This window comes from Acanthaster planci, linkage group LG09 (genome assembly GCF_054643075.1).
Source record: "Acanthaster planci isolate LZ-2023a linkage group LG09, COTS_SCS, whole genome shotgun sequence".
In the NCBI taxonomy this organism is placed as follows: domain Eukaryota; kingdom Metazoa; phylum Echinodermata; class Asteroidea; order Valvatida; family Acanthasteridae; genus Acanthaster; species Acanthaster planci.
In genome coordinates, this window is record NC_141785.1 from 10,826,330 (window position 1) to 10,854,159 (window position 27,830).

At 41.0% G+C, this 27,830-nt stretch overlaps 1 protein-coding gene across 1 annotated transcript in view; it reads left to right on the forward strand.

Moving 5' to 3' along the window:
* Positions 1-1,315: 1,315 nt before the first annotated feature.
* Positions 1,316-27,830, forward strand: part of LOC110982022 (uncharacterized) — a 37,479-nt gene continuing 10,964 nt past the window's right edge. The window contains exons 1-21 of the mRNA XM_087140783.1: positions 1,316-1,826; positions 3,106-3,243; positions 8,172-8,306; positions 8,794-8,910; positions 10,488-10,604; positions 11,608-11,730; positions 12,754-12,885; positions 13,590-13,715; positions 14,664-14,780; positions 16,750-16,869; positions 17,265-17,381; positions 17,610-17,723; positions 18,275-18,403; positions 20,250-20,369; positions 20,943-21,062; positions 22,012-22,131; positions 23,240-23,356; positions 23,878-23,988; positions 25,933-26,049; positions 26,551-26,676; positions 27,127-27,234. Of these exons, the coding sequence (XP_086996909.1) occupies positions 1,706-1,826; positions 3,106-3,243; positions 8,172-8,306; positions 8,794-8,910; positions 10,488-10,604; positions 11,608-11,730; positions 12,754-12,885; positions 13,590-13,715; positions 14,664-14,780; positions 16,750-16,869; positions 17,265-17,381; positions 17,610-17,723; positions 18,275-18,403; positions 20,250-20,369; positions 20,943-21,062; positions 22,012-22,131; positions 23,240-23,356; positions 23,878-23,988; positions 25,933-26,049; positions 26,551-26,676; positions 27,127-27,234 (2,545 nt within the window). The 5' untranslated portion in view covers positions 1,316-1,705. The remainder of the gene's footprint in view (positions 1,827-3,105; positions 3,244-8,171; positions 8,307-8,793; positions 8,911-10,487; positions 10,605-11,607; positions 11,731-12,753; positions 12,886-13,589; positions 13,716-14,663; positions 14,781-16,749; positions 16,870-17,264; positions 17,382-17,609; positions 17,724-18,274; positions 18,404-20,249; positions 20,370-20,942; positions 21,063-22,011; positions 22,132-23,239; positions 23,357-23,877; positions 23,989-25,932; positions 26,050-26,550; positions 26,677-27,126; positions 27,235-27,830) is intronic.

Genomic DNA, 27,830 nt, shown 5'->3' on the forward strand with positions numbered 1-27,830 from the left:
CCAGGGTGATCCCCGTTGCAATGTTCGGGCTTACGGGGTCACAGCTTGGTGGTCCCCACGGGAACAATAGATCATGATCCGTAGACCCACCTAATGGATGGAGCGAACCAGTTTTGGGATTGATCAAGATACCTACCCCGCTTGAAACAAACAGGCCCTTAGAACATGCACAACTTAGCCCCGTTGAAAAACTTCTCACCAGCCTGTCTCTCCTTACCGTTGAGGGTGCACTTCAACTCCGATCTAATAGAAATTTTGGCCCGAGCGACATTTATAAGCAAGTTTGCGTTCGCTGCGCGCAGCAATGCAGTCTCACTTTGACTTTGCAACGTTGTCCTCACTAGGTAAATCCTTGTTCTAAACGAAGGATTTCCAGAATTCTTATAAAAACTAGGCTTGAGTTTTCTTTTAGAAAACATATAAATAAAATCTGTCTGGTGTTGTCAACAATGCATTTTGAAATTGTGGTCTCTGACTCATGAATATTCATTTTACCGACTGCGACCTGACAGTGTTGTGGTTCTGCTTGGAGTCTTTCGTATTGATTGTAGTCAATCAGAACCTATATCGTGTCTGAAATTATGCTCATATTTCGCCTTGGAACGGATGGTTGATTGTGTGGAAAATTATCAGGAAATAATTTATATTTTTAAGTATTTTGGAGATACTGTAAAACGGTACCTGCATTTTTTGCATTGTTGGGTTTGCTAGAATGCAAACGTTAACTCCGAATTAAGGAATGTGTTTATCACGTGCGAAAGCGATGGCATTTTTCTAAAATCATGGTAAACGCATGAGCTAATATGGAGGCAAGTTATCATATACGTCATATCAACATAACCGTCATGTGGTGATTTATTTTATCAGAGAAATTGTGTCCTTTACTATGCACCCCTAGGCCTATAGGTCATGTGAACAGAATGCATTTGTGGCAGGTGCATAGGAAGAAACTGTGTGTTGCTGGTCGATTGCTGTGAATGAGATTGGATCGATGTCTGTCCCCTGGTAAAGGAAACAGCAAACCATGAAAACATCTCTCTGCCAGCATAGGCCTACATGAAACTTAATCTAATTTGAAAACAGCCATAAACGTCTGAAGTCGAACATCTTTAAAAGGTGAGACTGAATTTTCAAAGCGACGTATAAAAATATCCCAAAACTACCAATGACATTAAAAGTCGGATATGTACAGGCTAAGTAAATATTCCAACGTGTGATTTTTTTCACATTACGCCCCAACTTGTGGCGAGTTTATTCGAGCACCCTAACCTACGCAACCGCACAAGTTGCTCCATCGTGCACTTTCCACCGCACCACGGTCATGAAATGCTTGAGCAGTGCATCCAGCCGTTACTTGAGAATCTTTGTGATATTTTCGGCCCCCATTTTCATTTAAAAGAAAGAATAATAGTGCGATCTTGTACCCGGTACCTATTGACGTCACCTATTGGGTTTCTTTGGGGACACTGGTTGAATCGTGACAGTACAGTTTCGGTGAACGACACGGCGTACACCAGCAGTAACAAGGACAGTTGCCTCTTGCTGGGTGGGTAGAGAAAGCAGAAAGACAGACTTGTTGGCCTGCAGTACAGACAGTGATTGCCAGTCGTTTAAAATTTGTCAGCAAACAGCGTGAAGCCGGAGAATTTTAAAGCTTAGACCTAATATCACAAAGTGAGGGGAAAGAGAGGCGATATCGAGGACCATGAAGTTTTCAGCGGATGGAATGCCGCGCGGGTTGGGAGTAGCCATGGTGTTGCTTGTCGTCCTTCTCGGTCAGCAGTGGCACCCGGTGAACTGCCAGAACACGTTCCCTCCAGATTTGTGTAAGTACAGGACAGTGAAGGAATTCCAGTGAACTTTATGTCGTGATCGTTTCGTGAGCGGTCCCTTTAAGATTTTCATATTTGATTTTCATTATGAAACGAAAATCGGAAAATTCTTTTTTTCGTTGCTCAAGTTTGAAAATTAAACAAAAAAATGGATAAAACGAGTTGTTTCTCCCCTTTTCCATTTGAAGACAAAACAAGTAGAAAAATAAGAATAAGTTCTTTCTCTTTCTGCACATTAAAAACAATAAACGAAAAACACGAGAGCAATTTCCATTAAAATTTACTTTAATCCGAATTTCAATTTACAGAACACGTAGATTGATGTAAGTTATTATTATTCTGGTTTATTTCCATTCGATTGCAACCCAAAAGATGTTTCCCTCCTATATCCATAATACATAAAGCGCGGCATAACCGTCTCCTTGAATAAAGCATGACGTCAACTCTTAGTCCCTTTTCGTTTGAGTTGCAACATACGCACGTCCATTAATTCCTGTAACCGTCAGCGTAATTTCTACAAAAGCGGAGATCAGTATGCCATACAAACCCCGAGAAAAAAATTAGGGACAGATCCAGAATTGTGAATATGCGATTTATCCACAAATTCAGTACTAACATTGTACTTCCTGAAATGGAAGTTGCTTTTAGAATGTGAGAATTTCTTCGTGGGTTGTTCCTTCCTTTACTTTGTTGGCCAAGAATTCTGTGTAATCATCTCAGTCATATTTGATTCTTGTAGTTAAGCGGGCTATAACCCTTGACGTTTCTAACATTACCAGATGAAAATATGGAACTAAAATTATTCGTTTTCACATTCAAAAGCGACAAACAACATGATGTCGTTTTTTTGTTCTTGAAATGAAAAATGAGAAACGAACTTGTCCTTTTTCGTTTTTTCTTTTTAAACGGAAAAATGAAAAACTTGTTTTTCCACGCTTTCCAAATTTAAAAATATAAACGACTTTTTCCTTTTTACTTTTTTGTTTTGTTTTGCTCTAAACACTTAAGACGAATGAACAAAATGCACACAGACCGTATGCGCTGACGTTTATTCATTGTTTTTTTATATGAAAATAACAACCGGAAGTCGATATATTTTTTCAATACAACAGGAAGTACATCGAGTCATTTCTCGTTTTTCCTTGAAATCGAAAAAGCGAAAAAAGGAAAACAACTCGTTTCTCGTTTTCATTTTTGAAAGGATAAAAAAAGGCGGAAAAGCGCTTCTGAATGATTTAATCAAATATTCTTTTCTTTTTTTGTACCCTACAAGTTCCGCTGCCCCACGTGTCTTTACCGTCTCCATCTTCGGTGTGTCTGCCGGGCTACTGCGAGCACGGAGGCACCTGTTACGGCGTACACGAACACCCCGTCTGTGTCTGCTCTGGTCCCTACGTGGGCGAGCGTTGCGGTGAGTTTGGAGGTGTAATTCGACAACCAGAATTAGAAGCCATTACTGCGGTGGTGCAATGCTCGTGGAAAGGTGGTACGCGCGCGTTACATGCCTCTTCGACAAACAGGGTGTCGTGATTTGCCTAATGCACGCGCGCCACGTCAAGCTGAAGAATATGCGTGTGCGTGAGGTACCACGGCGGTTATGGCGTCTAATCGGATTAGTCTATAGACCGATTGCGCCCGCTAAGCCACGTGACCTTTAGTGGGTATTAAATATCATCAAACATCATGGAGTCCACCGAAAGCAAAGTGTTTAATGAATATCATTTATACCAAAAATAAAGCTGGCGGTATACCGTGCACAGACTACTGATGTGCTGCATGGGTGCTATAACGTAACTTGGCATATTTTTGTCACTCAAAACCACGATGCAATGGGGATGATACCCACTATATGTCATGTGATTTGCGCAATCGGTCGATTATCCTCGCCAAAATTAACGTTGAATTCGGGTATTTCGGTTGATGCATAAAGCTCATTAATCCCGGTTTGGGGATAAAAGTAGGGGGCTCAAGTTATTTAAGGGTCGCACAGAAAACCACGGCTTGGAATTTAGATTAAAAACATGTATTAACCCTAACACTCCTCAGTCCTCCAACAGGTGAAGGATTGAGGAGTGTTAGGGTTAAGACCTATTTATACGAAAGGAAAGCTTGAAGCTGAAAACAAAGAGGCCCTATGAATTAACTTAAATCAACTATGGAAGAGAGGGTCATGTCAGTTGCTGCATGGCGTTACCGGCATGTCTCCTCCTTGTCGTGCGGAGCGACAGCTTTGGCAGCTTTGAGTCCATTTCCGTCGAAATACTATTGAAAAAAAAGTGATTCGTTTGGACGCTCAAAATCTATACCGCTACCGGACTTTGGGAATATTTCTCTACTTTTCAAATAACATCTTTCAGTTGACTGTACTGAGTTGGGGAGCGATTAAGCGGTGCGTAACCGGTAAAATTGGCATTGAATACCGGTAACTTCCTTCCCCGAATGGTGCAAATTCAAGGACAATGCAAAGAATTCAGGCATTCAAATCATGACTGAGCACCCCTCGCTACAGTTCAGATCTGAATAAAATTCTCATTCGGGAAAAAAAAGGTTTATAACGTCACGTACCTATTCGCTGGCAGTCTGTGCAGGTTATAATAGGCCTGTACAGACGGAACGTGATATTTTAAGCCACAGTAGGGGTAGTGCGAGGTTGAACATTTCAGGGCCGACGACACACAATGAATCGAGACGGTATATGCCGACGTAACAATGCCAAATTCAGTAATTGCAAAACCGAACCTTGAGGCCAAAATATATCAGTGCATATATAACAGCGCAATTTAACGGCCCCCTACTTTTCCAAAGCAGCCCTTCCAAGCTTTTTGCTGAAAAACTTGCTTGCAACTTAAGATAGGTCCTATAGAAAATAAATTGATATTATTCAGATTTAAACGCAGTATTCGTATATACCGTATTTCTTCTAGTAGTATAATCTGGAAATCCGAAAGGACATGAGTGCAAAGTGGGGAAAAGACTGAAGGTGTGCTATCATGCGAGTACATTATCACAAAGAAACCATTTGAAAGTTGACAATTTCTGGTTACGTTTGTAGCCTACTCACTGAATAAATTTGTCTACAGCAAGAATTTTAATATCTTGTAATGGAACAGCGTATTTAAAGGGTTATTGACTACTTTGACTTTGAATCGGGAAATGATCTTGCCGAATCAACCTTTGCTGAAAAAATATGAGTGTCGTAAAAGTCAATATCAGAGAGGAGGAATATTCTTGCCTCACTTCCGCGACCTATATTTTAGGAGTAAACACTGAGATAGTCAGTAGGTGATCCACTGATAATATTCAGATAACTCAATATTATGCAGACTCCATAAAGACTAATGAAAGCCATGTTTGATTCAATATTTCGTTCTTTATTCAGAACATCGATAGGAATGATGAAGATGTTCTGAATAAAGAACGAAATATTGAATCAAACATGGCTTTCATTAGTCTTTATGGAGTCTGCATAATATTGAGTTACTCTGAGATAGGCGTGTGTTAAATCTGGCGTCCGGACAAGCATTGTCGCTTCTGTCTCTGTCATTTCTCGTTTTTAAATTTAAGTTTACAGACTTTTAATTTTAAGAATCATGTATGCGGTATAATGTAGCCCCCCTGAACTATAGCATAAAAAAGAAAGCATAAACCTGGAGGAAAAAGCTCCAGCTAGTCACTGCCAGAGGGGGAAAGAGTATGCGTCAACGTCACGTGTCTGTGACGCCCCCTATAGACAATATTGGAAATACGAGAATGGCCTTTGGGTTGGTTTTTCAAAATTCGCGCCATTGCACGATGTTCTCAATCGCGATGATAGTGATTACTAGTACATGTATTTGGCATGGTTACACTTTAGAGCGAAGTGTTCAGAGTTTAAACCACCGTGGCCGTAATGTAAGTTAAAAAGGGTAGTAGGATAACGTTAGACCGTTTCTTAATTTAAAGTTAAGTTATGCACATTTCTCATAATGTTACATACAGTTACACCTACATGTACTAGTACTACATACACGTAGACCCGTAAACGGGGCCCGGCGAATACTTCGTCGTCGTGTACGACGGAGGAGTATTCGGATACTCCTCCAATACTCCTCAACGAATAGTTTTCCTTCGTGTACGACAGAGGAGTATTCGTTGGGCCCTGTTTACGGGTCTAAGTTACACCATAGCATAACCATGGAGGAACCGCCTAGCTCCAAGTTACACCTCCAGCTGGTGGTCTCCCTGACCGTCACCACACTGTACGTTATACAATTAGGCCTAGAGAGGGATGTAGCCTAATGTAGCCTGGTGTCCAACCTGGCCGGGCTACACTTACACTGTTGTCATGGTTGTGTGTAGGCCCGTATAACTTATAACGATGCCTTAAATTGCCTTGCACTTGCCATACATATACTCATAACTTGGAAACTAGTCATGCTAGTTTGTGAATCAAATTAAAGTTAAAAGCTTGTCTTCGAGCGCAGAGGAACTGAGATTTCCCGAGCTACTATTCTCACCATTTGTGACCCGCTCTGCAAAAAGGTGTACTATTAGGGGAAGCTGCGCAATGAAAAAGGCATAATGGCTCATTCCAGCCGAGGGTTAAAACATATGGAAACATTTTGAGGCCAATTGCTTGACCAGAAGCCTCTGTTGCTGAGGAAAACCAAGAGAGTCTCTCATGTAAGTTGAATATTTCTGTTTGTTATGTTTAAAGGGCATTATATCAAAATGCACCTGTCATAAGATGAAATTATATGATGAATATATATGCAAAATGCCACTGGGAAGAATTATATATCAAATGAAAGCTTAGGATGTGAGCAATTTATTATATAGGCCTATAACTCAAATTCCAAAAAATGTGACATAATACACCTTTTTGCAGAGCGGGTTACATTTTTGAAAGGCAGTGCCAATTATGCCTTAAGCATTAATTATCGCTAATACCACAGGGGTGATTTGCACAATGGGGGAAGAAAAAAAGGAGCAAACACTGCACTTTTTGTCCTTCCCACAATGCCTTTCTACCATTGTGCAAAATCACTCATGCAGTAGGTCTATTATCGCTAGGCCTACAGCTTATTGTGCTGATGGATGTACATTTTACCAACACGATGGGAACCTGTCATGTTATTTATTTCCCTAACTTGTCACCAGGGTCCATGCTTTCATTGTTGTACATTGTCATTCAGTCCTTGTGCAGTTTCAGAATTACACGAGGCCTGAAGCGATTCCTCCCTACCAGAGCTTCAATTTCTAACAACAAAGTGAAAGGCCTGCATTTTATAGCCTATTAGGAGTTGATTCAAACTAGTTGAGGGATGACATTGCAGCTTTTTGTGGTGGGAAAAAAAATCTAACCTGGGATCCAACCTGGAGCATCGCGTCAAAGAAAACCCTATTGGAAAGAGTTCCATATCGGGACTGTTTCATTGGATGACCTGTACACAACCCGAATCAGACTGGTCTGAAAATTATCTAGAGTTCTCAGTCATGCTTCGGTATTTTTCCTGCTAAATTTGACCTTGTAGGATGTTAGCACTTTTTGATGGCTGCAAACCACTGCTAGGGAAATAAGTGATGTCCATATGGAACTCTTGCTGTCCCTTGTGCTAGAAAAACTATGACCTCAAGTCATAGTATTAGAATTTAAGTATTTGTTTATATATACATTTAAATGTACATAAACATTTTGATGCAAAATGTTGATGCATCATGACTCCGCACATTTTAAAAATTGCAAACTATTTTTAGGTTGGGCCTGATGGGCCATGTTGTTTTATTATTCCGTGTTCAGAATGGTACACCCTAAATATTGCCAGGGTACACAATGTAGCCACAGTAAAAGTACTTGGTACTACAGACGTTTTTCACCCAAGTGACTGGATTGCGCTAAAAGTAAACAATACCACCATGTACGGACCGTCTTGGCCACGGCAATTGCATAGCTTCAACCATGTGCGAATGCTGCATGCTTGACTAGTTTATCTTGAATAAGTAGATTACCATCACAACGCTATGCACTCATTACCATCACAACACATTGCGGTCCAGCACGATTGTGACATCACAGGAAACAGGTCTACTGAGAACTTGAGATTCAAGCTTTTCTGAAGTAGTTGTGAAACTCACTAGACCCTCTCTTACTCTGTCAGTAAAAATTCGAGTTTAACAATTGTAAATTGAGTTTTTAAGGAACAAAAAGGTTATTGGACCAACCTGTGTTCCAGAGAATAATGCTGTGCATAATGTATGTCATTCTTTCAAAGAGACAAAACGTGAAGATGTGAAGTTGAACGCCTTGAGAAATCCACATCTTCAGCAAGGCAGTTAAACTTGCATTTTTCCCTTTCACAGAATACTTTGATGGTTGCTTGAGCGATCCCTGTGCTAACAACGGTCACTGCGAACTGTCAGTGTTAACCGGAAGCAACAGCACATCGCTGTCCTGTAAGTGCCTAGACGGATTCAGTGGGACCATCTGTGGATCAGGTGAGTGATTTTACCCGCACAGTTCTGCGCCTTTCCTTGTTAATCCTGCAGCTGCCCAATAGAATGTAAGCAGAGAGAGCAGCATATCAGAAATTGATATCTTTTAGGTAGGGCAAATTTGGTGAAATGGATGTACACATTGTTGAGATACCTGGTAGTAGGCCCACTATTGAGAATCTAATATCAACATTTCTGAAGTACTGTACATGTAATTGTGAAATTCCCTTTACCCCATTGATTTTACACCTGCAGCATTTCTTAGACTGCTAGTGAACAGAAAGTTGCACTATGATTAAGTTTTAAAGGGTTCCCATTGTAGAACCAGTGAGTCATATTTGCCAACATAGCTCCAGGCTTTGTCTTGTCGATCCCGTGGCTGTTGATGAGAAGATCAGAGAGATGAAATGGTTTTCATAGGGGTAGTTTCTCATGACTGTTGATTTGTCTGAAGAGTTTGAGCAGCTTTAGTGTCATTCATTTCTTCCAGTCACCACTGGGCAGACGCCTTGCTCCAGTAGACATTGTGAAAATGGTGGCACCTGTTACCATGACAACACTGGAGCGTTCTGCGTCTGCACTGACGATTTCTATGGGACAGAGTGTGGTAAGCGTGCTTGTATTAAAATAAGACTTTTATTGTTCAAACTGAAGGTTTTCTATTCATTTTCTTAATTGTGATGCCACTGAATTTAAAAATTCTCTGTAAAAGGTTGAAACTGAATGTTTATTGACAAAATATTTTCTCACTAATCTAGATCATAAAAGGCCTGTTTCTTATTTCTCAGTTTTGAGCAAGCTTACGTGTATGTCAACATTCATTAGCTTCAAATGCTCAGTTAGAAAAAACAAAGTCGCGTTTGAAATCTGAATACCTTACATACATTTGACTTGTTTTACAATATTCAGAATGGACTTCTTGCCCAAATGTACTACGTTTGACCTACATGCATGTGCACCATTAAATACAGCAAGCTACAGTGTAATATGCATTATGGGCTTATAATGATAATTATGTAGGCTTGTGTGTACGAGGGATCTATCTAGAGGCATACTGATCAGTAGGGCCTCCCGTTCCGACCAGCACCTTTCCCCTGCAAGTAGCATTCACTCAGGATCCAACTCCCTTAAAGGTGTCACCCAGTTCCACAGGCAATGTAACGCTGCTCATAAGTACCAGTAGAGGATATTTTTCCTCTTATTTCTACCATCATAAGATCAAATAAACTACCTAGTTATTTTCACGTCCAAGATTACCTGTGAGCCAAAGGCCAATTTTGCCTGTTTGGCCCAAGCACAAATTCTGTCCTGGGATCTAGCCATAAAGATATACTGTATGGTGAATGAGTTGTTGCTATAAAAATTGGCCACATATCCTCTCATGTTTTTGATGGTCAGTGGAAATCTGCACCTATACCAGGAAATTCGTTTCTTGAAACTCTAGCTGGCAAAGTCTTAAGCTGGTAAATTTTATACATTGCTTAAAATGACCTATTTAATAGCGGCAATTTGACTCTCAGAAGTGAAAGTGGTGACGAAATTACAAAAATTTGGGGAGAAGGAACTGGTTTCCCATGAAGATGCCCAGAGGTGCCAATAACCCTGCCGCATTTGTGCAAGAGGCCATGTTAATATGATCCAAGTTGAAGGATGAATTAAACGTACATGTACATGCCACAACTCAACTCTGACCCCACCTCTTTTGTATACACACACACAAGTGGACTCCCTATTGTTCCTCTTTTGTTCATACTTCAACTTTTTCGGAAGACCTCCCATATGTTTTGTACACGTTTTCCAACCGTGGACTCTTCGGCAACCGTGGACCGTATTGTCCCCTATTGTTATAGGTCCACGATTGAAGGTGTTTACACACTCACACACACCCACACAAAGTCTTAGTACATGTGCGGATACCGTCACGTCACACCAGTAGCATGTTGAAAAATATGTGGTTTGTGATAAAAAATGCCACACAAGTACTATCAAAATTAAATCAAGGGATCCAAGGTTATCTGTGTTTGTGGCAAATCTGTCCCCATTCCATTTTGCCTTTTATCAAGAGCAAAACGTTCGACCAAATATGATACCAGCGGTAAGTGGGTTTAATAAGTATTCAAGCCCATTGCTGACTGGATTGCGCATGTGTTTTCCCCACACACTTTTTTTTTCTTTCTTTTGCAGAGAACGACCATCCTTGCAGTACCGTGCAGTGCCAGAACGGGGGGACCTGTAATGCTGACCACGGGGAGCCCATCTGTCTGTGTCCATCTGGATGGTGGGGCAGAACCTGCGAATCGAGTGAGTCAGAAACCGCGTTGAAAAAGTTCACGGAAAGGGGAAAAAAAAGAAAGAACTTGTAGCTTTTAGACTGACCTTGGTAGGCGTGGTCTCTGTGTTTGGAGGGGATGGTTACCTTTTCCCTTGAATGGTATCTTTTACTTTCATCGGACCTGACACTTAGCTTGTCATACAAACGTGCGCCTCTCCACCCAGGAGTAAATGGGTACCTGTGAGGGCAGACACGGTTATGTTTAGCTGTTTGCACCAAAATGGCAGCATCAGGCTAGTATACTCACTGGGGAGCTGGGATGGTTTCAGGAATGCTCAGATGATGTGAGCCCAATGTGCAGGAATATTGAGAATAAGTGTGTAGGTACATTTCCGTAATATGTAAGAACTGAGTATATTTACAAATACATGTAGGTCATTTGGGAAACATTTTGTGGTAAATTTTTCAGCATTAGGGAGACATTGGCTTCTAGGGAGACATTGAAATTCAAACTACCAGAAGGAGGCCGAATTTTATTGTCCATATTTTGAGAGATGATAGTTTAGGGCTTAAAATGAAAACAAACAAAGTTTGGTTCAGATCAGATTAGGAAATATTGAATAATGGGACAGTAAAGTTGGAAAAAATTTGTGCACGTTCTTATGGCGATGTCTCCCTAATGACCTGTTAGCGGTAAATATTATTATTATTATTATCATAAGATGTCATGCCATCCTTTTGTTATCAATTTCATTAAAATCAGACAACCATTATCACTAAATGTCATATAAATGAATGTAAACACAGAAATATTTGTTGGATGGAATCAAAACTAATTCTCAGATAAAAGCCATGTGTTTACTTACACACCAACTTTCAAAAAGATGGCCTCTGGAACTTTCAAGATCTTTAAGGGGGATAGGGAAAAGTATGCAACATTTTCTAAATATATACGTATTTGCATTCTTATTTTTTATTGTGTGAAATTTCTGGACTGTACTTTTCCTTACATTTTTTACGTTCCACCCTCAGCCACCCTCACAGACCCTTGTAGTGTCTTGAATCCCTGCCGCAATGGAGGAACGTGCTTCAGTGGCCTTGACTTTGTTTACTGCAGCTGCTCCTATGACTACGTTGGAGTCAACTGCGAGTTCGGTAAGTCAGTAGAACGGAACGGATTGTCCCTGGGGAAAAAGTACAATTGTATTGTCCGTGGGAAAAAATCGAAATGAAGCCATTGCTTTTGTAACCCTGGTTTCACCCCAAACACTGATAACCACCCAGTAGTCGAAACCTTCAATACCAAACAATTTCTGGCTGGCTAGTCACAACATGACCCAGATCCCGTGAAGAAGTTTTTTGGGCATTTTTCTATTTTTGTATTTGCTCTATACGTTGAGAAGTGTTCTTAGGAAGTTATTTAGAAATTTCACATGGCTGAGAATTGTATTGTCTGGATTGAATGGATGCATTTTACAGCTGACCATGTTGACAGTTCGAAACAGTTGTCATATTATGCCAAATTTGTTGGATCAACGGCCTGCACTCAAAGTAGATATGATACTAAGGGCATAGATATGTGCTCGGCCGGTCTTAAACGTGCGTTTAAGACCAGCGCGACAGTAGGAAGTGACTACCTGCAGCTCAGGCATTTTCAGCGTTCATTCTCCCAAACAAGGTCTTAAATTCACTTTCCGGACCGGCCAAGCACATATTTATTCCCATTCATAAATAACTTTTTATATAGAGAGCCAAAAGAAGTCAGCATATGATGGATTTACAACGATTTTGTTCTAAAATTTTACTTTCATTTTCCTGAACAACTCCGACCATTTTATTGGATATTCCTTTTGAAAGTTGTCAAATTGAATGGACTTGGCGTGTGCATGTCGTGTTCTGAGTGTTGCGTCGCAGGCATACTCATGACCAATAGGGATGAAGTAAACTGTCTTTTGTATCCAGGTACAAACGCGAGTTTTATGCAGCGGGCAGTATCAAATGTTAAAACACGGTCAAGTTGCACGTTGTTGAATAGGGAGACTGTCTGAGGTATTTATGAATGTATGTAATGTTTATCATATTTTGTTGGGTTGGGTCACAGCCCTGGAAAGAAGGGAAGAACAGTGTGCTAATTTCCACATGTCCCTCATAGTGTTTCTGTTGTGACGATGCTTGCAGAGGTAACTACCGGCATGCACGTCTGCGAGTCCTCCTCCAATCCGTGTCAGAACGGCGCCTCTTGCGTCCGAGCGGGCAATGACTTCTTCTGCCAGTGCTCCTTTGGATGGTATGGCCAATACTGCGTGACGTGTAAGTTTCGCCGGGGGACATTTGCCTCTGTGTTCCAGCCTGAGCCCATAATTAGCTGGAAAATATGGACATAAATGCCTTATTGGGTGATATGGAGTGGAAGAAGGTTACCATGCTGAGACAACATGGCCCAAGCTTCATGTCAAAGATCAAAAAATTGAGTTTTATTTTGAAACAGTTCACTGATTCAAGTAATCACGGCTAAATTCAAGGAGAGGAAACATTTTTCCATTCAGTTTGTGCAGCCTGTCATACTTACCCATGGTACAGTAACATAGGATTGAAGAAAATCCTACAGAAATTCAGAATATGGGAGGTGAAATGTGCTTTGGGAAAATTGATCATTTTTAGCCTTGTTCAACCTCTGACCCCTGCATTCAGTTATTTGTAGCCAAAAAGTTTTATGGATTTTTCATTTGAAATCTACTTCATTAGTCTTGCTGAACATGAAGAAGTTTTTTTTATTATATAGCAGTTGAGACAGGATGTAGGACAAACCTTTATAGAAACTTGATTGCTTTTAAGAGGAAACTATCACATTTATTTGTCTGCTAATAGCCTGCTTCTGTTTGAATCGATAAACAAAATTTGACACATGATCTAAAAGAGAGAGAAACAGGCTTCAAACATTAGTATTTTTCACCATTCTGGGTTTTTTTCTTGTTAAATTCTTAAAGTCTGTTGTTCTGTTTTTTGTGCGACAGCAATCTCACCGTGCAGGGATTACACTTGCCACAATGGCGGGACTTGCTACGTGGCTATCTCCACCCACTACCCCCGCTGTAATTGTCAGCCTGGCTGGACGGGCATCGACTGCTCGGACCCAGTTAGTAAGTAGACCATCAATCCCACCCCCCCTCCCAGTTTGTTACATGCCCCTCTCCGTCTATCGCCATTCCGTATGACACCTTCTCAACATCCTGCTTTGACTACCGTGTGCCCAGAATGTGCCCCTGATGAACCCTTTTTCTGCCCCTGATAAACCCCTTTTCTGCCCCTGATGGACCCCTTTACTACCCCTGATGAACCCTTTTCTTTCCCTAATGGACCCCCTTTTCTGCCCCTGATGGACCCCTTTACTTCCCCTGATGAACCCTTTTTCTTCCCCTAATGGACCCCTTTACTGCCCCTGACGAACCCTTTTTCTTTCCCTAATGGACCCCCTTTTCTGCCCCTGATGAACCCTTATTCCAAGGTACTGGTAATTCCCCATCCCCCTCGAAATCCACCCCAGCTGCACCTCACTACAATCTGTTGTCTTCATTTTTAAGTAGTAGCATTTCTTTACTTTCTTTATAGGCTAGGTCTCACAAACTATAGTAGAATACAAGCAAGAAAATGAAGTCCCGAAAAGGTTGTCAAACCTAAAAGCATGCATACCAAAACACATAAAATAAAAAAAAAAACCAAAAGGTACATGTTACTGCTAAGATCTTCCCAAAACAAAAGCAATTAGCTACGAAGAAAAATAACTGACCGAGGTGGCGCTATTACGATCACAACCACAGTTCTTTTTCATCTCACCAATCGTGAATGGATTCAATGTTTATGTGGAAAATACCGTGACAGTTTTTTTTTACTGTTTTCTCAAGAAGTAAGAACTATTTGGAACTGAAACTTTCACAGGTGACTTGAATTACATCTTTCTTGTTAATTTTGCCTAACAGTCAGCATTCCCTTCTCAGAAACCAATCTATGACCCTACCTTGAAACAGTTTATAAAAAATTATTAAATTAATTAATAATTAATTTTGTTTTTTGTCTTTGTCCATCGACAGCCATAGTTAATCCCTGTGATAACTTCAACTGCAGCATGCATGGGCTTTGCAGCAGCTTCCACACGTTCGCCTTCTGCATTTGCGATCCTGGTTGGGAGGGCGAGCACTGCGAGTCAGGTTTGTACAAGAAACACGTCATGGGAAGACTCTGAAGATCACAGTGCAAAAATAATGTGCAGGAGGTCGGTACCTACAATCCTGGACAAACTTCTTGGGAAACGTGCCAATAGCCATACCCTTTCCAGATCCCTTAGTCTCCCGGTCAGTGCCATCTCGAGCTGGAGTGCGACCCAACATTGAGAGGGGGCCCAGGGGTTCATGGGGGGCCCAACAAATTCATTGGCCACTTCAATGTTCATTGCAGTGGCCAGCATGAAGTTTATCTTGCTTACTATTGTACGTACTGACTATCTGTTGACTGTATTAATTTTGGCCCAAAACCTGATTTCTGCCAAAAAAAGCAAGATATATATCAGCTGATTTCTCAAATACGGCCAAATAACGCCATCGATACTGGCCAGTAAAAGCTGTTTGTCAAATACAGCCAAATGAATGCCATCGATATTGGCCAGTGAAAGCTGTTTGTCAAATACAGCCAAATGAATGCCATCGATATTGGCCAGTGAAAGCTGTTTGTCAAATACAGCCAAATGAATGCCGTCGATATTGGCCAGTAAAAGCTGTTTATCAAATACGGCCAAATGAATGCCGTCGATACTGGCCGGTGAAAGCTGTTTGTCAAATACGGCCAAATGAATGCCGTCGATATTGGCCATGGTGAAAGCTGTTTATCAAATACGGCCAAATGAATGCCGTCGATACTGGCCAGTGAAAGTTGTTTATCAAATACGGCCAAATGAATGTAGTCGATATTGGCCATGGTGAAAGTTGTTTATCAAATACGGCCAAATGAATGTCGTCGATATTGGCCATGGTGAAAGCTGTTTATCAAATACGGCCAAATGAATGCCGTCGATACTGGCCAGTGAAAGTTGTTTATCAAATACGGCCAAATGAATGTCGTCGATATTGGCCATGGTGAAAGCTGTTTGTGAAATGCGGTCATGCTCCACATGTATATCTCACTGCATCCTGATAACTTGCGACACTCTAAGATCAAATACAGTGAATTTTGGGGCAACTTGGGCTGTGCACAGTGTCCAAGTTCAACTTAAACACACAGTCCGTCTTCAGTGGGGACTCTCCACAACTGGCTTCCCAGATGTGTGTGTGTGTGTTCTGCATGCAACAAACTAGGATTGAGTGTGTACACTACGTCATGATCAGAGGCTCAGGGAGCTGTTGGCATTTTGATTTGTTAGCTATTCGTGTACACCCACATTCCCTTGATTACATTTTTTCACCCTTGGGTGTGAACTTAGTTACAATATTTCTTGAGAACTAAAACGTTTCTAAATCAACAGTGTAAAACAAGTTCCATTCATGCTATGTGCAAAATTGAAAAGGTTTTCACATAGCTATACATGCAGGTGTTTCATTTTTCTACATTGGCCCCTGTTGAAATTGTCACTGATAAAAACTAATGGCGGTTGCAGTTTCTGATTCTAAATTTGGCAAAGAAGACTACCATCTGAAGAGATTTTATACGGAGAACCGTATTTCTTTTTGCCGAATGAGAGCAATCAGTCTTAGGAAACCAGACCATTTGCTACTTTGTTCACTGGAACTTTAACCACCTAAACCTGACTGCACAAGTTCCTCCATTATCTTTCGTGATGCAAGTCACAACTTCTTCAAGGAACACAATCTGGCATAAGTGATGTACGAGTTATGTGCAGTTGCATGAACTGAAATTCAAAGAGCATTTTTATGTCCAAAAAGTAACCAGGAGTCTACCCTCAAATTTATGTCTAACCCATGCGCAATTTACTACCTGAACCTTTTTTTGGCATTTTGGACTCAAGTAGAATTTTTTTTTGGTTGGTATTGCTTCGCATTGGAGTACGACTTGTCCGGTGAAGCCCCTTGATTGTGAATCCATATTGCCATGACAACACTGACCCATTCTCATCCCTTTTTATTTTTTGTCCATTATATGCACCCACTGCTTGTATTTGTTTCACAGAGTATACGGACCCCTGCCATTCCAACCCTTGCATGAATGGTGGCGTTTGTTTAAGTTACAGCAGTTACAGCTATTTTTGTTACTGTTCAAGTGGCTGGGGAGGTGAAAGGTGTGAAATAGGTAAGTTGCAATTGCAACAAGTCTTCTTGTTCTCTTTTTTGACCTTCAGTATGTCAGATTTTAGTGTGTCAGATTCTAAATATTCAAATTTCTGAGTGATTCCTATATGGAGCTTTAAAATGCATCTTTTTCTAACTTGTTATTGACAGTGGTGAATTTTTCACCTTTCCATGTGCAAAATAAGCATCAAAAATACCCCATTCTTCAGCCAGTCTATAGTCGTTAACATCTTTTGTTCCACATCACTCAAGAAACGTCAGTGCAAAGCCTCTGACCTGCAACCTGTCTTGCCTTTCCCATTGTACTTGGTTTTTCTCAGAAATTCTTTCCTTTCTTAATGTAGCATTGACCTCCCTACAAAAGAAAATATATTTCGTGTTCTTAAAAATTGACAGCCTTTCCGACGTCCTGTGATGAGCTGGATTGCCAGAACGGTGGAACGTGTGACGATTTTTTTGGCGAGCCATACTGCATTTGTACCAGTGGTTGGCAAGGACTGAATTGCTCTGAAGGTAGGGCCTTGGAAATGATAGTGGAAATGGCAGATTAAAACCAGAGTGAGGCCAGTAAATGTTTATTTTTTTTTCGGTTTACATTGCCACACGACTGGAGTTTTTTCTCCCAGCTGGGTTTTTGAAATATTCTTTTCTGAGAGTGTTTTTTTCTTTCAAATAAAGTGCAGTTTGAAAACAAATTACATTTTGCTGACAAGAATATCTTATTACTTCCTTATGTTTCAGTGGACCCCATCTGTAGTGGCATGCCTTGTCTGAATGGTGGAACATGCGATTCCTTCTTTGGAATCTATTCTTGCTACTGTCCACTGCAATATACCGGACACAACTGTGAAACTGGTGAGTGGAACTTTCCAAATTCGGGCTCTTGGATGTAATTGCAAAAGCACATACTGCAAGGAACATATGAGTGTGCACACCCCTGATGCCAGTCCCAGTCTTGGAATGCAGTTTTTGAGTTTTGCTTTTGAGCTGCCTGACATCTCCTAGCCCATTTTGGCTCAGAATCGCTCACGTAAGTCTTGAGCTAGAATTTTTTTTATGGAACGATGGGGCCTTCAAGTTGAGTCCCATATGAATGACTCATTCTCGCAGACTCATAGTTGACAATGTATAAAAGCATTCCCTTACCTCAGATTCTGGATTCAACCTACATGTACGCCAGGCATGGTTCCTCAACCCACCCAAAAACTTGGTTGCATTAACTTCGCCCCCATGAGAAACAAGGTTCCATCTTCATAGTTTACTCGCAAAGCTGCATTCACCTTCTGTTCTTTTTTCCTTTTCTTTTGGCCAATTGTACATTTGGGCCCTCTGGTACAGTTTCATATCTTTATTACTATACTGTCTCATGACTCTGTGTGGTTTGTATAACATCTCTGCCCTCTCAGAATTGGATGCTCACATTTGTGACAGCTGGATCACCGACCCATGCGAGAATGGAGGAACTTGTGAAAGAATTGGGAGTACCTACTTCTGCCGATGTCCCATCGGCTGGGGAGGCCTGAACTGCTCTGTATGTAAGTTGAGTGGGGGAATACCTACTTGCAGTGATTGGGGAGGCCTGAACTGCTCTGTATGTAAGTTGAGTGGGGGAATACCTACTTACAGTGATTGGGGAGGCCTGAACTGCTCTGTATGTAAGTTGAGTTGGGGAATACCTACTTACAGTGATTGGGGAGGCCTGAACTGCTCTGTATGTAAGTTGAGTGGGGGAATACCTACTTACAGTGACTGGGGAGGCCTGAACTGCTCCTGTATGTAAGTTGAGTTGGGGAATACCTACTTACAGTGACTGGGGAGGCCTGAACTGCTCTGTATGTAAGTTGAGTGGGGGAATACCTACTTACAGTGACTGGGGAGGCCTGAACTGCTCTGTATGTAAGTTGAGTGGGGGAATACCTACTTACAGTGACTGGGGAGGCCTGAACTGCTCTGTATGTAAGTTGAGTGGGGGAATACCTACTTACAGTGACTGGGGAGGCCTGAACTGCTCTGTATGTAAGTTGAGTGGGGGAATACCTACTTACAGTGACTGGGGAGGCCTGAACTGCTCTGTATGTAAGTTGAGTGGGGGAATACCTACTTACAGTGACTGGGGAGGCCTGAACTGCTCTGTATGTAAGTTGAGTTGGGGAATACCTACTTACAGTGACTGGGGAGGCCTGAACTGCTCTGTATGTAAGTTGAGTGGGGGAATACCTACTTGCAGTGACTGGGGAGGCCTGAACTGCTCTGTATGTAAGTTGAGTGGGGGAATACCTACTTACAGTGACTGGGGAGGCCTGAACTGCTCTGTATGTAAGTTGAGTGGGGGAATACCTACTTACAGTGACTGGGGAGGCCTGAACTGCTCTGTATGTAAGTTGGGTGGGGGAATACCTACTTACAATGACTGGGGAGGCCATTCTTGTGAGACATAGGCCAATCACGTGCCATTGAAGAGGGATTCCAAGGTTGTATTCCAAGGTTGATCACTTTTGCAAGGGTGCCAATGTCCACTATATTGGACACAACAGGATTTTCTTTCTTGATGTCCTGGATTTCTATTCTAGAGAATAGCTACAGCACTAGATAAAAAGCCTGGAAAGCAAAATGTGTTTTGTCAGACTTGTTGGCACCAGTGTGCATTTGGTTTTACTTCAGAATATTGAAAGGCAGAAGAATTCAGGAATCAATTCTTTGACACACCATTCCTGTGTAATAATTTTGTTTCATGCACTTGCATTGTTGATACCTTAACTGGAGAGTTTGCATTTCAAGAGGTTAGCGCAGAATGGTCAATACTGGAGTTCAAAGCCCGGAATGGTGATCATAAGCTCAGACTCGATGTTAAAGCCCTGAACGATGTGTTACCTGGAGAATCTTAGCAACGTCACAGTATATATATAATTGTTTCTGGCTTTAAGGCAGATAAGGCCATTGTTGTTGTCAATACATATACATGTTTCTGTCTCTAGACTTAGGGCCAATTTTGAGAGGATGGAACTTTATGTTTACCGGAACTCTGACTTCAGAAGATCTGTATTTTGAAAACAGTTTGAATTTTTTGTAGTAATTTTTAGTCCAGTGTTTTTAAGGGAAAATGGTTTTGAAGTCTTCACAACAAAATTCTCAAAAAAGTTTTTGCTAAGATTTGCATTGTAAAAAGGAGCATTTTTATTTGCCCGAAGTTTGCCGTTCCATTCCACTTTTTGCTGTATTGTCACTGCAACATTGACTCTCGTAAAGTTGACTCTATCTTTGTTAATTTCAAAAATTGATACTCAAATAAAAGGGCTCGACACTTGTAGAAAGGATCCTCCGATTTTCAGTGACTAGAAAATTTCAATGTTTGATTTTTTGGCCCCTTCCCTTTTTCGGCAGCCATTTCCCCCTGCAGTTCACATCCCTGCCTGAATTCAGGCACCTGCCGCGTGTCTGACAGTGGCACTGCTGTGTGTGAATGCCCGTATGGATACAGTGGAGACTATTGTGAGACGGAAGGTAAGCAGATTTCCTTTCATTTCCCCCCCCCCATCTCAGCTGACCCATGACCAGTCTTTTCGAAATCGGCATGCACATATGCCCATTCATAATTAGTTTTTATTGTTTTATGGTCAGTTGAATACACTCTCCAGTAAGCCAGGTATTGCACTGAGCACACGTTTAGTGGGAGAAGTGAACACTTATGACCAAGAACATGTCCAATTTTCATGAAAGTGGTGTCAAAGTGACCGCAAGACGTCAATGGAAAAGGCCCTGATAGCTAGGCATGATGAAAGATTGCACTGTGGTAGTGTCTGACAAATTGTCCACCTTCTTAGAGTTATTTACGAGCATTATGGTGCTTTATCACGTCTTCTCGCTGTTTTAAACAAACCACTGCTTGAAGCAAGTTACAAATTAGGACGGTTTCAGCAATACTTGGCAATTAAATATAAAGCCTGTTTCATATCTTCACACATGTACAATGTAATATATGTATCGGAATTTGTGACTAAAACTGGTATGTGATTGACTGAAACTGGTATGTGAAGGGCAGTTGACGTTTTGTCATTGTCTGGGATTAAATTGCAGATAACTCTGGGGCATGCCAGTCTGGCACTTGCCAGAATGGCGGGACGTGCTACTCTTTCCATTCCCACTCGTATTTCTGTGTATGTCCACCTGGGTGGACAGGAACACACTGCGAAACGAGTAAGTTGCCATGACGACACATTGCCTCCAATACAGGCATTTCACAATAGTGGGCCACCAAGAGCTTGCATCGCGTCGACCAATCACAGTGTGCGAAATGCGTTTAACGCCCATTTCCAGTTGACATGTCCGGACGTGCCAACCCATTCAAACGCATTGCGTACGATGGCCAATGCATTGTAAACTCTCGACGGCGCATTAGTAGGAATCGGCTGTATTATTCATTGGTAGTTATTTTCCTGAATCAAGTTTCTACCATTATTGCTCTTTTCATATTGTTCACATGTTTCATGACCCACAAAGAAACCTGTCTTCTGTTGTAGGCATCTGTGAAGCTCGTTTGTTTAGTCTTCTCATATCTACATTTAGTAGAATTTAACACTGATGAGACTACGCTGCTCCAAATTCTTTCAAATACTTGACAATTTTATCAGTAGCCATTTTCACAGACAAGCTGTTACTGAATGCAGTGGTGGAAAATACTACCCAGCTTAAACTTTCACATTTTCACACAAGGTGGAGATGGAGAACTGTTTGTTTTTTCTTCCTGCAGATCCATGTAAATGGGTTAATTAAGTTTAAAGTAATTGCTATAAGGGTCATTCCGTGAGGTTGGGGCACATTTTGTGACGGTGTCAATTGTTACATGGGTTCCGTAAAAATGAACAGCTATTTCTCTGCATGTGGATTCCAAATTGACATTGTTATCTTGCAAGGCTGAAAACTAGAGGTGTGTGTTAATTTTACAGAGTAAATGACCTACTCTACAGGTCATGACAGACGGTAAAAGTTACCCATGTAACAAGGACACTGTCACAAACTGTGCCCTAACCTCATGGAATGACCCATAAAACAGTGATCTTTAGTCGTCAAGATGTGATCTTAATGTACATGTATGCTTTACTGGAAGTGCATTTCATACCTTTGATATCCGATATCCATCTAACAGGTAGCAATGTGAACCCCTGCGACACGTATACATGCTACAATGGGGGATCATGTTTTGATAGTTACGGAGTCCCCTACTGTACTTGCTACGGGGATTGGACAGGACTTCGGTGTGAAACACGTGAGTTGATGTCGTCCATTGATAAAATGCTGCTGAATATGGCCAAGACAATGCTTGCTGAATTTGTTATATTTTTTTCAAAAAACCTACTGGCTTTAATCGCTTTAAATTTATAAATGTTAGGACTGTAACCTTAAAAAAGGATTTATTTAAAATAAAAGTTTTATAAACATGTATAATTGTATGTGACATTGGGACGGAGATTACAAATTTAGTCAAGACACAGATTATCTTCAAAGTTGTATCCTTCTTCAGTAATGCATGCAAACTTTCTTACTTGCCAATGTGGATATTAAAATGCATTGAAAAGTGTACTCCTTTAAACAGTTGATGTTATCACTGCTTTCCCAGACAACTGAGGGTGTTGCTGTGGTGTCATCCTGTGCAGGGAAGACACAGTTCAGTGCAAAGGTGTTTCTTTTCGAAGTGTGAACCCAGAACATACTTACTGAAAACATTTCTGAGAAAGGAATTGATGCCTGCTTATTGTTTAATATGCATATAAACAATACAGAATCAGCAAAGAAGAGAAAATTATGCACAGCAGGACTGTTTGTGTAGAAACCACTGTAACTTTGAGGCTTTCTTCCTGAGAATTTTGCTCATAAATATGGAAATACTCAGCCTAAAACCCCAAAAGGCATTAAAATACCTTTGAAATTGTGAAACCAAACTTGGGAATAAGGTGAGCTGAGACGCAGGGTTGTATGAAAACAAACTGATTGCAGCCAGCCTTTGAACCTATAAAGTGAAAATCGCTTGCACTTTTAGACCGTTATTTGTAACTAATTTTAAATTGCAAATAAGGACCACTAGTTTCGGTGGGAAAATAAGTATGCACAACTGCTGGATGTTAACCAGATTTTTCTCAAAGCTTGTTCAAATAGACAGCTAAATTGCTGGCCATGACTGAGTTTGATTACCAGGTACCATTTGTCAGCCACCGGGCAGCTTTGCCCGGTAACCAATGCATCACACATATTCAGGGTACCTTGTAAAATGGATACCAATTGCAGAGATTTTATGTTTCTTTGATCTGTTCAAACGTAAAGCCTGTGTTGAAACCTAATTTTTTTGTTTTTGCCTTTCTTTCTTGCCAAATCTGCAGCCATCCAACCCAACGTGTGTGACAGTTATGAATGTTCAAATGGATACTGTTATGAATACCTTGGCCAGCCTCACTGTGATTGTTACTACGGTTACACAGGGGAACATTGTGAGACTGGTGAGCTGTGATTCTTACATTAGATACCGGCCAATGAAGAGAAATTATAAAGGCCTCCATCAACTAGCCATCAAAGATTACCTCCCAGAGACATTATACCACCGTGCCAAATACATGCAAAGAGAGACAGGTGTTCCTTTGTGTTTGGTTTTTTTTCCCCTGTGGTTTCACAATATCTTTTTCTTTTGTATTACAAGCAGAACGTTTCACCTTTGTTGGCATGATGCTTGAAAGTTTGTTGCGGGACGATCCGTGATTGTGGACCTGTGCATATGCAGATTATATTAAATGATGCATATTAAGCAACCCTTATTTAATTTGCTGAATAATTCAACACATGTGTTTAATGACCTACCAATCAGTTGACTGGGACTTATTCAGTTGTTTAGTAATAAGGACTAACTTACATGGTGCTCTGGTCTATCTCCCCTGGACAGTGTGACGTCATGATCAAACTTCCTTGTTTTTCTTCCCAAGTATTTTGTCACAGACTTTTTGTTTTGTTTTCTTGTTTCATGAAGACTTTGACCCATGCCAAAACTACTCTTGCAATGATCGCGGCTACTGTATTGGCTACTATTACCCTTCCTGTGTGTGTTACGAAGGCTGGACCGGTGCTCGCTGTGAAACAGGTATTTATAAAGATGAACAAAGAAATTGACTGGAGCAGGATTGAACCTGCGACCTCCGGATGAGCCCAGTGCTCTACCAAATGAACTGTCCAGCTCTACATTGGTGGCTCTTCCCATTTGTCAATTATCTTAGTTCCGGGGGGGTGCTAGTCAGAAGCCATAAAACAGCTATGTAATACCTGGGCAAGTGATTCTAAGTGATGTTTGCAGTTTTCTTGTTGTTTTGCAAGTTTTATTAAGTCTTGTGAGACAAAGGACTGATTTTACACGAAAAAGGCATTGTCCCCCAGTACAGTGTGAGCTGAACAGTGGATACGAATAGCCCTAGTAGTCCCAAAATCTCCGATTTCAATATGATTTTGCATACACCGCGGGGGGTTAGGGTTAATGCAACAAACCACATAGCTGCACTCAGATGGTTCACGATACAGATGCTCAACATTCACCTTTCTGTCTCAGTTAATCTGATTTCCAAGTTCGGTTTCCATAGATTTGTGTGCTAATGATATTTCCGTATTCATGAGCAAACCTGTGATGTTATCACAGGAAGAAAGCCTCAATTACGTTACATTGGATTATTTGTACACATAAAATGTCCTGCGTTTTAGTACATGTTGCTCTACTAAATTTTCTCTTCCTTGGTGATTTACTGTAGTTTATGTGCACAGCAATAAGCAAGCATCAGTCCCTTTCTCCGAAAGCAAACCCTGGGTCCCCAGTTTGAAAAAAAAAACTCCTTTACACTGAACTCTGTCTTCCCCAGATAACTTCACGGCAATGGCGCCCTAAGTTGTCTGGTAGAGCATAAGTTTCAGTGTAAAAAAGCGCACTAATCCATTTAACCAAATAGTTACCTAAAAGAGTTTTCATACATTGAGGAAGACAACAAGGTTACACAAAAATTGTGTCTGAGTAAATTAATTGCAGCCTCAATCCCTGGGGGTCATCATCAGGAATGATCTCCAGTGGACTGACTAGCTGACCATGTAAATGACATCACCTCTACCTGCAGGAAGCTGTACATTAATAGGATAGTTGAACTGGTTTGGAATGCCAGCGTCATGACCTTGTAGCTGTGTTTGTGTCCTACATGAGACCCACTCTAGAATATTACTGTTGTGTTTGGCACTCATCATTAACACAAAAACAAGTTGCCCAGACAGAAAAGCGTCCAAAAACGAACCCTTTGCACAATACTTGGCAAACAATATTATGAAACATATGACCAAACGTTGAACATTTGTAAAGTCCCATCTCTGAGTGACCGTTGTGAACACTTGTGTAGGACATTTGCAGGCCAGTTGTTAAGACAGTTAACGGTTTCCCGATTGGCTACCACCAACTTGAGCCTGATTGAAATTAAACGTAGGACTAAGCATTACCCAAACACTGCTTTACCTTACATTGTTAGACAGTTGAGCAATGACTTTTAATGGCTTCAAATAAACATTGCATATGAACTGGAGTGGGTCAACAGCTTTATGTCTGAATTCCTCAAATGATTTTGTATTGATAATTTTGTAATCCAAGTTGCTATGATTTATTAAGTCTTGTTGCCCATGTACCCCATGCATCACAAATATTAATGAGATTGCAGTATTCGTAAGATGTTGAGCATTATCTTAAAGATGTTTTTTTTTTAATTCGAAACATTTCAATTCTCAATGAAAACATGTTTTAATGTTTAATTTTTGTTATGTCACATTATAATGATTGTTGATTAAGCTGCAATTTAGCCTTAATACTAATAAATAAACCATGAATGAATGAATGTACTCCAGAGAAAAGGGCAACAGTTTGTACAATAGAGGTACAGGGAGGGGATTTACCTTGAAACCTATTGTTTTAATTTCAAAACAAAAAAGATCATGAAGTGGCCTCCTTTCTTTTTGGCATGAACCATGATGAACTCATTTTGCAATTACCATCTCCTTGCCCCTTCAGAGTACATCGACCAATGTGCAAATGTCACCTGTCAGAATGGAGGCTCCTGCTACTATACCTTCAGTGAGGCATACTGCTCCTGTCTTGATCCCTGGACCGGCCCACGCTGTGAGACAGGTATCTAGAACGGCTGTGTTCGCAGACGGGGTAACGCTTGCAGTTACAAATTGGGTTGAAAGTTTGGCTTCATACAGATTCTGATGCTTGTGTCCCCGAGCAAGCTACATTACCCTCATTGCTTGTTGTTTCCTGTGAGCTATGGGATCGCTGTTTGGCAGGAATTATTAATTTCACGTAGGTTGGTATTGGTGGAACCAGTGATGAAGTTGAGTCCATCACTATGTCCACGTCCCACAGGTCTGGAGTCCGTTACTGAGTCCAGAAATTTGAGTCATGGTTCGAATCTGTCAAAAAATGGACTCCACAACAAAACTACTGCTCGTAACTCAAACACTGAGCTTTGCATTGTCAGCAGAGCCGGAGATCCATAACCCGCTAAACAACATCAAGCATAACAGGAGCAACGAAGTGCAAGACCCAGCTGGCAGGAATTCATTTTACATCCGGAACTCATAGCTACCGTCAATGTTTTGAAAGCCCAACTTTTTCTTTCAACAGAGATGGGTAGTCCGTGCCGTACCTACAACTGCACGAACGGTGGCTTCTGTCTAACTGACCTCTATGGCGATGCGTACTGTGCATGTCCCCCTGGCACCACTGGCCAGTATTGTGAGACACCGATTGGTCAGTTTTTTTTTTTTTCAGTTTCAATTTCTGAGCGTACATTTTGTCATATTTTTATGTATTTTTGTTTTAAAAAGTTCCACCAGCATTTCAAATTCTGATTTATTAGTCTTGTAAGTCAAAGAGCAGATATGAAATTCTTGTCGTGTAAAAGCAATAAAAATAGGAGTAAAAGCAGCAGGCAACATCTCTAGCTTGTTTCAGTCAGATTCTTTCTGATTAGAATCAAGACAGTTCTGACCCAGGTTCTGGCAAAACCCAGACGCTTCCTCTGTTTGGAATGGGATCCTTATAATCCAAAACCCCAGCAAGGGGGCAGTTCACCGCTCACTCCACAAGCCTTAAGATTGATTCCAATATTTGACCTACCGAATGGAGTTCCAGCCAGTCGGCATGAAAACATAGAAGGACAAAGAGGAAATGCCTGTTTGTTTATTCATTCATGAACAGAGGATAGCTGTATCGCAGATTTCTGCCAGAACGGAGGAACGTGCTATGATTTCTTTATTCCTATCTGCCTGTGCCCTGAAGCATGGACTGGATTACAGTGTGAGACTGGTGAGTATGAGGGATGCCCACAGCTTACCAAAACCACTGAATTTGGAGTTTTTCTAGTAACTAGTTTTTATTTCTGTTGATCTTGAAGAGCATGACACCAGCATGAGGGCTATTTCATTCAAACACGAGTTATTCAACAGTTATGACAAATTTTCTGTCACAGCATAGACCAGTGTTGTAATGGAAACCACATAAGACCTTCACAAGACCAACACAAGATCAATACAAGACCTCCAGTCTGAATTCAAGTCACATGCTATTCAAATGAACTGTAACAAAAGCATTCCTTTGTCATTGCTCACCCTGTTACTTGTGACTCGTCTTGTGAATGGTCTTGTGATATGGCAACACTGGCATCATGAAATTGAATTTCCGGTGGCTTTCACTTTGACCTCTAAAATAGTGGATTGATACGAAACAGACTGCATAAAAGTCTGATGCCGTGAATGGATCTCCATGCAGTTTTGAACTGACATTTTTTGTAACATTTGCGCACAAGATGTCGACTCACAAAATAGTCACAGCATGTAAAATAAGTTTTGCAGAATGCAGAGATCAGTTTCTTATAAATGCTTCTGTTTTCTGAATATGATCAT